Source organism: Furipterus horrens, unplaced genomic scaffold (genome assembly GCF_987537825.1).
Source record: "Furipterus horrens unplaced genomic scaffold, mFurHor1.1.pri manual_scaffold_7, whole genome shotgun sequence".
Lineage (NCBI taxonomy): Eukaryota > Metazoa > Chordata > Mammalia > Chiroptera > Furipteridae > Furipterus > Furipterus horrens.
The window spans coordinates 105403768-105416793 of record NW_028327177.1 but is presented as its reverse complement, the minus strand read 5'-3'; the positions used below and the strand labels follow the sequence as shown (position 1 = coordinate 105416793).

Genomic DNA, 13026 nt, shown 5'->3' with positions numbered 1-13026 from the left:
ACATTTAAAAAAATTGTCAAGACTATCTCATGTTGTGTTATTACCACAATAAAGTAAAAATAAAGAAGTAAAATTAAGTGCTAAAAAAAAGCCCACATACCACTATTTTCACAATTTGTATATTGTGTTGTTGAGTTAATTGCCTGTGTTTTAGAATTCTTTTTCTTTTTCTTTTTCTTTTTAAACCAGGTTTAAGTCTTGTGTAAGCTGCATCAATGGAGCACATACAGGGGGCCTGGAAGACGATCAGCAATGGTTTTGGACTCAAAGATGCAGTGTTTGATGGCCCCAGCTGCATTTCCCCCACAATAGTCCAGCAGTTTGGCTATCAGCGCAGAGCGTCAGATGATGGCAAACTTACGGACTCATCTAAGACAAGCAATACTATTCGTGTTTTCTTGCCAAACAAGCAAAGGACGGTGGTACGTGAACATTCCTCTCAAAAAATATAGTTGTCTATCTACCTTTAGGAAACATTATGTATCATGTTCCCCAACTTATAAACAGGCAAAATCTTCACTGTCACTTAAAGTCTTTATTAATTGGCTTTTCAGTTGAAGGTTTTATTACTTTATATGGCTGTGTTCTTTCCATACCCCCTATTTTTTCCTAACCCTTGGCCTTTCTTCTATTATTACTCTTACCTGGTATGTCTCCTTTTCTGCACTTCATCCAAACAAATGGTACATTCTTATGGGGGATATTTCAAAGACTTTCTTTTGAAAAGCTCTTTTAGACCTTTCTAACTAATTCTAAAAAGTTATTAATTATTAAAAATTATGTTCTTCTGAATATTAGAGCAAAATGTTAACTTAAATCTTTTTGGATATTATAATCAAATATTTAGAAGAAAATAAAATTACCTAGAAAAATTATTTTGTTAAAGTTCATGGCTCCCAGGCAAAGCTGAAAGTAACTTAGAAACTGGAGAATCATCTTTTCCAGGGCACTGGCACAAGCCACTCATTTCTGCAGAGCTTATTTTTATAGTACTAATGACAGATTAAATTGGTGTCATGGCAGGATGCTGCCACTCAGTTTTCTGATACAAACCCCCAACTTAAAAAAAAATTAGTGCCCTGATATTGTGGCTCAGTGGGTTGGGTATTGTCCCGTAAGCTGAAAGGTCGCTGGTTCAATTCCTGGTCAGGGTACATGCCTGAATTGTGGGCCAGGTCCCCAGCTGGGGGCGTGTGGGAGGCAACTGACTGATGTTTCTCCCCCTCTCTTTCTCCCTTCCTTTCCCTCTCTCTAAAGGTAAGTAAATAAAATATTTGAAAAATAAATTACTGCTCAAAAAGGCTTCCTACTGTCCTGGGGGGAAACCTTCTTGGTTGAAATAGAAAAATGAAGTGCTAATTTTGCTGGTGGGACATTTGAGAAAACCTTAGTTCAAACTTCCACACCTCCTCCTTGCTCAGCTTCCATTCTTTGTGTAAAGTCAATGCATCATGTTTACTCTTTGTGCTCAGGGGAGGCAGGGTTCTAAGATTGGGGGGTTCAGTCCATAGTTTTCAGTTTGTTCTAACAGTTTCACTCTTCCCAGTTTACTAATAAATGTCTTTATACTTCTTTTGTGAACCTAAGGAGCCTCCCAGTTATAGTCGTCGTCGACAGCCGTCCGTCTTGAGAGACGATGGTGTAGCTTCTTAAGAGTCTATCTGCACCGCCGAGAATGGCTGTGCAGTCCAACTCGGGAGTGACACAGTATATGTCTCCTCCCGTGTTGAATCGACATCTTGCGATGACGCTGGAGTGTCCTCTCCAGTGAAGCTGAAGCTACAGAGCCTGGGCAGGGTGATATGGAGGATCTGCTGTTGCCCATGCAGCAGACCCCCCCTCTCTTCGCAGCTGAAGGATCCAAGGGAAAGACGGAGTCAATACAGCTTGGCTTCAGGTGCGCCGCAGGAGTTGCCGGTGTTGACTACAACGTCAAACCGCCTTAGGGACTCCGGCTCCAGATTTTCTGTCGGGGTTTACTCCCTTAGCCTTTCCCCTGAAGAGGTATGCCGCAAGGCAGCGGAGGTTTTTTGGAATCAGTTTTCCTTCTCTGTCCAGTTATAGTACTGTATTGTATTTAGGTACATTTGAACTGAAGGCAAAACTCAAAAGGCATTTGAAGTTTGAGTAAATTTATTTTTGCTTCCTTTCCTAAAAATGAAAGTTTAATGACTGGCAAAATAAATAGTAATAATCTCCTTATATTTCAACAGTGGTCTTTCATTTGCAAAGTAATTTTTACCCACTATTTCAATATTCTAATCTTAATTGGAGAACCCAGGTGGGGAATGTGAATGCGAAGAGAAGAGGAAGATCATCTGTTGCTGCTTCTGGGCTTCACTGCGATGTCTTCTCTGTCCCCATCTGCTATCAGTGTGCCTGCGAGACTGGGAAACTTAGTTTGGTGTAATGATTGAGTATACGAACCTTTCAGACAAGCCCAAAATCATTTATTTTATTTTTTTTACTTTTTTAAATTACATTTTACTGATTTTGCTATTACAGTTGTCCTGATTTTCCCCCATTTACCCACCCGCCACCCAGTCCCACCACACCTCAGGCAATCCCCCTACCATTGTTCATGTCCTTGGGCCATGCATATAATTTCTTTGGCTACTCCATTTCCTGTACTGTACTGTACATCCCCATGGCTATTCCGTAACTACCTATTTGTACTTAATCCCCTCAGCTCTTCACCACTTCCCCCCGCCAGCCCGTCCCATCTGGCAATCATCAAAATGCTCTCTGTATCCATGATTCTGTCCCTGTTCTTGTTTGCTTAGTTTGTTTTTAAAATTTAGTTGTTGATAGATATGGTTTTTTTTGCCATTTTATTATTCACAATTTTGATCTTTTTCTTAAATAAGTCCCTTTAACATTTCATATAATAACGGTTTGGTGATGATGAACTCCTTTAGTTTTTTCTTGTCTAGGAAGCTCTTTATCTGCCCTTCCATTCTAAATGATAGCTTTGCTGGGTATGATAGCAGTCTTGGCTGTAGGTCTCTGCTTTTCATCACTTTGACTATGTCTTGCCAGTCCCTTCTAGACTGTAGAGTTTCTTTTAAGAAATCAGTTGATAGTCTTATAAAAACTCCCCTGTGGGTAACTACCTTCTTTTCTCTTGATGCCTTTAAGATTCTCTCTTTATCTTTAACCTTTGGCATTTTATGTATGATGTATCTTGGAGTGGGCCTCTTTGAATCCATTTTGTTTGGGGCTCTCTGTGCTTCCTGGACTTGCATATCTATTTCCTTCACCAAATTAGGGAAGTTTTCTTTTGTTATGTTTTCAAATAGATTTCCAATTTGTTGCTCTTTTCTCTTTTCCTTCTGGCACCCCTGATGATGTGAATGTTGGACCTCTTGAAGCTGTCCCAGAGGCTGCTTATACTATCCTTATTTTTTTGGATTATTTTTTCTTCTCATTGTTTTGATTGGTTGCTTTTTACTTGCTTATATTCCAGCTCATTGACTTGATTCTTGGCTTCATCCACTCTACTGCTGTTTCCCTGTGAATTGTTCTTTATTTCAATTAGTGTATCCATCATTTCTGCCTGGGTCTTTTTTATACTGTTGAGGTCCTCACTGAATTCGTTGAGCATCCTTATAACCAGTGTTTAGAACTCTCTATCTGATAGATTGTTTATCTCCATTTCATTTAGCTCTTTTTCTGGAGTTTTGATCTGTTTTTTCATTTGGGCCGTGTTTCTTTGTCTCCTTGTTTTGGCAGCCTCCCTGTGTTTATTTCTATGTATTAGGTAGAGCTGCTTTGACTCTGTCTCGGTAGTGTAGCCTAATGTAGTAGGTGTTCTGTAGCCTCCCCTATCACCCAAGCTGGGAACTTGAGGTGAGCCCTCTGTGTGGGCTGAGTACAACCTCCTCTTGTAGTTGAGCCTTGGGTGCTGTTGGCAGATCAGTGGGAGGGATTTACCCAGGCCAGTCAGCTGCAAGGACTGGCTGTGATCCCTGACCACCAACCTCTGCCCTCCGTGGAGGATCATCTGCGTGGTGGCAGGGTGGTGGTGCTCTGACATGGTCTGTAGCTGTCCATTGCATACACTGGCCCTAGGGTTTCCTGGGTGATGCAGGCCAATGTCACCCCCGCCTCTGTTTTGCCTGGGCCACCCTGCCTAAGCTATAAAGCAATCAGAGATGGCTGCTACTTGTGCTGGGCTTGGAGATTCCCAGGTGAAGCCAAGCTATGAATCTAAGATGGCTGCTGCTAGTGATGGGCCTGGGGCTCACTGAGGCCAGCTGTTCCTTATTCGATAGTATTTAGGAAGAGTGAAGTGTGAACCAAGACCAGCCATTCATATGGAAAAGCATTTTGGGTGGGCCCATAAGTTGGGTGGAGTGGAGTCTGGGGATCTCCTGAGTGGGTCATACAGAGTTAGCCAGGTTGATGGAATCTCAGATATGGCACCACCTTGCCAGCTCTGTGGGAGGAGGGTTTAGAAAAGGGATGATGCCTTTGCTTACCTTGTTGCCAGACACTTCAGTTCCTCCCTTTATGCCACTGGTACCTTTCAAGCTGCTACCCTGGTGCTGGAGCTCAGAGGAAGTAAGTCTGAGTGGGTGAGTCCATGTTTGGGTTCTTTAAGAGGAACTGCTTGGGGCTCCAGCAGTTTATTCCACCCACTCAGTCCCTGCTGGTTTTTGCAGCCAGAAGTTGTGGGGACGTACCTTCCTGGCACTGGAACCCTGGGCTGGGAGGCCTGGTGTGGGGCTGGGACTCCTCGCTCCCAAGATATCCCTTTCAAATTTTTATCTACCACATGTGGGCAAGGGACCAGCTCTTACTGTGTTTGCGCCCCTCCTACCAGTCTGGGTGGATATGGTTTCTTTAATTCCATAGTTGTCAGACTTCCATTCAACTCAATTTTTGATGGTTCTGAGTGATGGTGGTTCTATAGTTTAATTGTAATTTTGATGTGGTGGTGCGAAGAGGCAAGCCCTGTCTAACTGTGCTGCCATCTTGTCCAGAAGTCCCCAGCGGGCCCAAATGTAAAATCCTGTATTTCCTTTTATTAGCTCTGTCATTTAGACAGGTTACACAATATTTTGAGCTTCTGTTTCCTGGTCTTTATGAAATGAGGCTCATGCTGAATACAGTGGCTAATTCACAAGTAAAATGATAGCTATGATTATTTGATTTTTTTTTTCCTACATCTGTGTAGACCTTGGCAGTCTTCATTTGAACACAGCTGGTACTTGGGAACCAGTGATTTGGAAACTTGATTTCTACTATAGCTCATGAGAAGGTTCTAGCTGGCAAAGTTAGTCCATCTCTGGTCAAAAAAACAGGAGAAACTATCTGTCTCTGGAAGAACCAGCTCCTTTCACCAGGTACCCAGAGTCAGGGGAGCACTGAAAAAGAAAGGAGTCGCTTGCTGACCAGCACCATCATCATCCCCAGGTTGCTTCACTGCTAGAACCCAAAATAACTCTCAATACTTAATTGGTTCCAGGAATTAGTCAGATTTAACTGACTTCAACATGTACATATGGGGAGTTGTAGAGAGGAGAATGGCACAGAGAATGTATATCTGATTTAAGTTAATTTTAGAAGCAATAATTAGTAGTTGCTTATATTTAAAATTTTTCTTTTCATTTGTTTTGTAAACATATAACTCTCTGACTAACTGCTTATTATCATTGTTGGATGAGTGGACCACAGCTGCGGACATCTGCTTACAACTAAAATCAGCTGACAAAGCAGGATAAACTAGAGATTCCTGGGCTTCATTCAAGATGAACTGAAGGGGCATACCTGGGATGTGTTGGAGGGGAGAGGCTGGGAATCTGTATTTAGCAAGCCCCCTATGATTCCTGTAGCAGCCACAGTTGAGAAATCCACTAGATTAGAGGATATTTAAAGAACTGTCTAGCTCTTAGAGTCTGTTACTGTTAATGAGTATTAATAATATAATACAGGTATCACTCTACAGTGTTCAAAGCACTGCTGCACAGTACTTGATGCAGGTCATGATAAAATTAATGGGTATTTATTACTCCTTGTTGTCCTCCTCGTTGCTCTCTTCATAGTTCAGCTTATTGTATTTCAGTGTACTTGTTTCTGAAAAGCTGGAAGCTAATGTGATCTTTTTAAAAGTATCACTGCCTCAAGTAACCTGTAAAATTTTTATTTATTTATTTATCCACACCTGAGGACATTTTTTCATTGATTTTTAGAGAGAGAGGAAGGGAGAGAAACAAACATCAATGTGAAAGAGAAACATCAATCTGGTCCCTACCTACTGTATGCCCTTGGACTGGGGATCGAACCCACAACCTTTCGGTTACAGAATGATGCTCCAACCAACTCAGCCATACTGGCCAGGGCAAGAAGCCTTTAAAATAACCTTCTTATAGAACATTTTAAATGAGTGTTTTAAAATGTTGAAAATAGACACAAAGTACACACCTCTCTCTGGGAAGGGACTGGATTAGCCACTGTCACACTTTCACCCAGTGGGGGAGCTTTACTCTAGGCCAGCGGTTCTCAACCTGTGGGTCGCAACCCCTTTTGGGGTCGAACGACCCTTTCACAGGGGTCGCCTAAGACCATCGGAAAACACATATATAATTACATATTGTTTTTGTGATTAATCACTATGCTTTAATTATGTTCAGTTTGTAACAATGAAAATAACATCCTGCATATCAGATATTTACATTATGATTCATAACTGGCAAAATTACAGTTATGAAGTAGCAACAAAATTAATTTTATGGTTGGGGGTCACCACAACATGAGGAACTATATTAAAGGTTCGCAGCATTAGGAAGGTTGAGAACCACTGCTCTAGGCAGTTCACAAACACTGCACATTGATATTCTGTTCTCCTTAATGGCCATACTGACTCTACTTGCCTTACTTTTTGTTAACTTTATCAGCTTTAAAAATAAAGTGTGTAGGGCTTTTATAACCTCCTAGTTGAAATTTTTATATAGCTGTCATTAGCACCCTGGGCACTCATACTTTCTACTTAGGGCTCTGAATGTCTGCCTAGCTTTTGAGGGTTGGGTACAGGCGAATGTGGAGGGGCGTGTAATGCTAAGGCTACCTGGAGTGCACATTTGTTTAAATTAGCAGTGGTGTTTGTACTTATAGCAAGGCAGAATCCATCCCTTCCACTTCCTGCTTGCCCTCATTAGCGTGAAGTGCATGTGAGATGGAATTTTTATTTTTAAATGAAGATCAAGTGGTTGAAATAGGTTGAAATACAATTTTTCGATCAGAAAAACTCACGTTTGTTTATAGATCAAATTGACTTATTCTTTCCAGTGGTTGTTTATGCTTGCATGTACATTTCAGTGAGTCAGACAAATTAGAGCTTTGTAAAGGGAAGGTTATTGTATCTCCCAACCACTCTCTTGATGTTAACAGATATATTTATTCCCCACCTTTAAATAATTTTACTCTATTCTGAAAAATATTTCCCTAGGGCAATTAACATATCATAGACACCCCTCCCTCTAGGTCATTCATTATGAATAATGTAGTAGTAGTGTAATGTGACATATACAGATGTTCCATACATTATTCAAGCACTCATCTATTGCTGGACATACTGTTTTTGTGTGTGGGAATCGTTGTCGTTGTCGGCAGCCGTCCGTCTCGAGAGACGATGGTGTAGCTTCTTAAGAGTCTATCTGCACCGCCGAGAATGGCTGTGCAGTCCGACTCGGGAGTGACACGGTATCTGTCTCCTCCCGTGTTGAATCGACATCTTGCGATGACGCTGGAGTGTCCTCTCCAGTGAAGCTGAAGCTACAGAGCCTGGGCAGGGTGATATGGAGGGTCTGCTGTTGCCCATGCAGCAGACCCCCCCTCTCTTCGCAGCTGAAGGATCCAAGGGAAAGACGGAGTCAATACAGCTTGGCTTCAGGTGCGCCGCAGGAGTTGCCGGTGTTGACTACAACGTCAAACCGCCTTAGGGACTCCGGCTTCGGATTTTCTGTCGGGGTTTACTCCTTTAGCCTTTCCCCTGAAGAGGTATGCCGCAAGGCAGCGGAGGTTTTTTGGAGTCAGAGTTTTCCTTCTCTGATGTGCCCTGACTGGAAGATCGAACCAGCGACACTTAGCTCGCAGGCCGACGCTCAATCCACTAAGCCAAACCATACACACCATTATAGCAATGCTGGTGCATTTATTCTGTCCTCACCTTTCCAAGGCGTGTGTAGCTTGTGTTGATCCTAAAGATGGTTCTTTGTTTGTAGGTCAATGTACGAAATGGAATGAGCTTGCATGACTGCCTCATGAAAGCACTCAAGGTGAGGGGCCTGCAACCGGAGTGCTGTGCAGTGTTCAGACTTCTCCATGAACACAAAGGGTAAGAACTCAAACATTAATCAGCTCCTCGTCTATACTAGCAAGGTTCTCCTAGCTTCAAATAATAACCATTTTCCATGAAAAAAGATTTACTAGCTTCCTGTAAAATACTGTGTATTTGTATATCCTTGTTTATAAAGAAACAATGCAGAAAAATAAAACGCTAAGAATTTGAAATTATTGCTTGAAAACACTGCATTGAAAAATAATATATGTTAGGTATTTCCATAGATGGAAACAATAATGTAAGATGTCATGCTTCTTGAGAGCAAAGGTGTTGTGTTTGCTATAATGCAGTGTACAGAATAGGTACTCAGTGTTTGTGTTGTTTCTAGTTAAATAATGCTCTTCTCAAGAAATGACTCTCATAATTCACTAATTTATTTTTATTTAGTTAATGTTTACTGAATCCCTACAGTTTGACTGACACAGGGCTAAAAGATGCAAAAGAATTTCTTGTTTCAAGAAAGATCCATACCATAATGGCAGGATGGAGGCATCTCCTCCTAGACTAGGAGTAATAGCCCAGAATATCTGAGCCATTCATAATTACTCATCTGTTACTGTTCTCCCAAAATCTGGGCAAATAACCTTATCTTTACCTTCTTGGTAAGTGCTAGTTCTGTTACTGAGCTTCAATTTACATATTATATGTCAAGCAGTCCCCCAGTTTGAGAGCATAGCCCAGTGAATGAGTCACCTCAAAGGGGTGAGCATAAATTCCTCTATGATATTCCTCTCAGCTTAGGAGGCAGTGTTGAAGTGCAAATCTTCATAAGAAATGTCATCTGTATCTGGATGTAGCCCCAGGTTGGTCCGGTCCCCAAGCCAATCTAGAGTGTTTCCTTAAAGACTAGAGAACCCCGCTGCGTGAGGATACAGTGAGAAGGCAGCCCCCTTCAAGCAAGGAGGGCTCTCACCAGCACCTAATCATGCTGGCCCCCTGATCTCAGACTTCCAGCCTCCAGAACTGTGAGAAATAAATTCTGTTGTTTAAGAAAAAAGGCAAGAGAGATTCTGAGACACTGAAGTTGGTCCACTCTCATCCAAGGCTGTATTGTTTTAGAACTACCTGAGGTTTGTTCTTGGATAGACAGCACCTGAAGACTGTCAGGAAAACAGGGCCACCCCTCTTTTTTTCATTAGGGCAAAACAGGACTATGGAGTGAAAGGGTTTTCCCAGAGCTTGCATATAGGGAATTTTATTAAGGGATAGATTATTTACTGTTGGATAACAACAAAAAAATTGACTGGAATAGTCTTCTGGTGAGCAAAGAAGAGGTTTGAATGGTGCTATATTACGTGTTGTTTTCTCTCTACCTGCATGTATTCATCATTCAGGAAAAGGGGCCTGATGAACTGGACAAGACATGAGAAAGGAGCTGGGCACTAAATTTTACTTGACTGTATTGATTTTTCTTGTTTTGTTTAGGCACAAAAGGTGTGGTCTCAGAGTAAATAATAAGACAGTCAAGTCTCCTGTCAGCTTACATTTATAGACTCTGCAAACTACAGATTTGAGCCTATTATTGAATTAGCCAAAAATATCGGTTTATTTTTTTCCGTAAAATGAAAGACACAGCTTTCATTTCTACCAATAACTATTGATTTGGATAATTTTGAGTATGTTGGCTGTCTCCTGCATGGTTAATGTTGATTGTTCTCAATGTCTTAGTTTGATCGCTAACACTTCAGCTGGTCAGCCCGACCATGGAGCATTGTCCAATGAGCAATCTCCAGCAGAAACTTCACAAACCACTTTTTGACATGTTAGATCAGTCACAGCACCTTCTCCATACACTGCACAAATCTTTTTTTGTGTTTCAATTGTGTTTTTATCTTTCTTGAAATAATAAAGCATACTATGCCAAAAATGTTGCTTATTTTCTGCCATCTTCAATATTAAAATGGCTGCACAAAAATTTACCAATTTTGTTTTTTTTAAACGCACACTGGTATGACAGCCATCACAATACAATCTAACAAAATTGTTTCAAATGAAATTAAAGACAAATAAGCACTACTAGAGCCATTGTATAGAAAAATCTAAAGGAACTTTTTGGCCAACCCAGTGTAAATAGAAAAATGCATTTCATTTGTGGTTCCTTTATATTTATCTTCTAGATTGAAGTAGGCAAGTGAAGATTAAATTTTGCTACTGTAGCAGTATATATAACCTGTTTTATAAGATTTTAGGATTTTTATAGGATTTTAAAATCACAAAGTTCAATTTATTGCATATTTACTTTATCATGAGATTTTTATATTTTATTTTTTAAAGAAAACTATTCTAAGAGCATAAACTTTGGAGTCCAACCAACCTTGTGTTCCAGTAATAAGCCCTTACACTCACTCTGTTGCCTTGAGCAAGTTACTTTCTTAGGGCCTAATTCTCTTATTTTTAAGATGGGAATGATAATGCCTACCTCATAGGTTTATTGTATGAATTAAGTGAATTTGTTTTGTATGTGATTAAGTTTGGTATTTATGTAGCAGGAGATAAATGGTAGCTGTTGTTATTGGTATTGAACTCTCGTTTAAATGTTCCCCTTTTGTATTATGTTTTTTAAAATCTCCTTTAGTAAAAAAGCACGTTTAGATTGGAATACTGATGCTGCCTCGTTGATTGGAGAAGAACTTCAAGTAGATTTCCTGGATCATGTTCCTCTCACAACACACAATTTTGTAAGTTGCAAATCTCTCCTCTTTGTGGCATGTTTGGGTGCTTTGACATGCAGGAATTTCTCAGAGGTAATAAGCATGTATGTGTTGGGTTATTTATGCCCTTGTTTTACCATGAGGCAATTTAGGCTTCATTTGTCACAGATAATACTTTAATTTCTAGGTATGGGATGAATTTTACAAATGTTAGAAATATAATTTTTCATTCTATGAAACCTCTTGGGGGTCAAGGAGCTATTTTGTCTTTTGTCACCTCTCATTTATTCCAGGCTCGGAAGACCTTCCTGAAGCTTGCCTTCTGTGACATGTGTCAGAAGTTCCTGCTGAATGGATTTCGATGTCAGACTTGTGGCTACAAATTTCATGAGCACTGTAGCACCAAAGTACCTACTATGTGTGTGGACTGGAGTAATGTCAGACAACTCTTGTAAGACATCATACTTTTTAAAAATATATAAGGGGTTGAAAAGGTATAACCTCTTTTGAGGGTGCTTATTGTATATTTGAGAAGTCAGAGTTTTGGACTTGGTACATGAAGTGTTGTGATCTGGAAACCTTCTACTTTAGGAACATGACGTTACTGAAACCATCAAGTTTTAGTGTGGAGTAACTAAAATGAGCAGGTAGGACTATTGCTATCATATGGATGTTGTCATACATTGATAACAGTAACACAAAGAACAAAAGGCTATAAAAACCGAAACGACAGTGCTACCTATTAGTTCGCTAATAGACATTATCTTCACTTCAAATTGGAGAAACATCTTGGAATGATTTGAATGTACAGCGCTAAAAGACATATTCCTCAGGGGATAAAGCAATTAACAAAATATATTTCAGGTAGACAAAATGTCTTTTAGTAAGGTTTAAATTAAAAGTACATATTCTAAAGTGCCTTTTAAAAGCTGTTAACAGGGATGTGAAAAGTCAAAGTTGAAGTTTTATCCTTTTTTGAAGGATAAACTAAGCGCGTGTTATCATTAAACCACAATGGGAACATCTTTTTTACTTTTGTTGTAGTGACACATTGCTTTTGCAAAAAGACTTTGTGTAGGATAAATGGCACAAGCTTTGGAGTCCAGCAGACATGGGTCAAAATTACAATGTTGAGCCTTAGTTCACCCATCTGGAAAAAGGAGGTTATTACCTTCCTTGTAGTGTTCTTGTAAGGGTTATTTGAGATAACATGTGAAACGGCTGAGCACAAATGTCCATCTCCTGGATACAAGGCCCAGTTAATTGTCAATATCACTTTTCTTCTTATTTATGACTTTTGGTGCTGAATATGACTTATTCTTCATATTTCAGTCTTTTCATCTATGTGTTTCCAAGACAGAATGTTCCCAGAAAAGCTCTACGTGATTTCTGTTACAAAAATGCCTTAATGGAGCTTTAAGAAATACTGTTTTGACATAAGTATTTCCTAGAAACATGTGGAGCCTATATATTCATTGGCAAATCAGTATTGTTCATAATTTGTAGTCGTTCAAACCCAGTCATTTGGGTTGGTGGTCTCTTTGCTCTGGGTAGCCTAAAATGATCAAAGAAAATGTGAATAGGAAAAGTTCAGTTTGAGGAGCTGTAAATTTGCAAGGCAAGGCAGGGCTGACTCTGTAAAATTACTGCAAGTCTCTGAACTAGTCTTTCTCTGATTTCATTTAGATTGTTTCCAAATTCCACTATCGGGGATAGTGGGGTCCCAGCACTGCCTTCTTTGACAATGCGCCGGATGCGAGAGTCTGTTTCCCGGATGCCTGTTAGGTAATGTTTTTTTCTTTTTTACCTACAGTTTTTTATTTTTTATCTTTTATATTTTGGAAATTACGTTGGAGTGGGTGGGATTGAATCCTGAATACAAAAGACAAGGGTTCTTTTGCGTTCTCCCCTCACTCTGTGTAAATTCTTGGCTGCTTCTATGGAACTTAATATTGGTATTAGAGCAAAATGTAGAACTTTCTCTTTGTGGTCCTATAGTTCTTACAGTCTGGAACGTGACTGACTAGAGGG

General features: G+C 40.1%; 1 protein-coding gene across 3 annotated transcripts in view; it reads left to right on the top strand.

Annotated features, from left to right (window-relative positions):
* RAF1 (Raf-1 proto-oncogene, serine/threonine kinase) overlaps window positions 1-13026 on the top strand; it is a 78709-nt gene that overhangs the window by 50649 nt on the left and 15034 nt on the right. For all 3 annotated transcript variants that reach the window (XM_090284196.1, XM_090284193.1, XM_090284194.1), the window contains 5 exons: window positions 190-422; window positions 8226-8338; window positions 10920-11022; window positions 11289-11446; window positions 12682-12780. In XM_090284196.1, the coding sequence (XP_090140322.1) occupies window positions 216-422; window positions 8226-8338; window positions 10920-11022; window positions 11289-11446; window positions 12682-12780 (680 nt within the window). In that variant the 5' untranslated portion in view covers window positions 190-215. The remainder of the gene's footprint in view (window positions 1-189; window positions 423-8225; window positions 8339-10919; window positions 11023-11288; window positions 11447-12681; window positions 12781-13026) is intronic.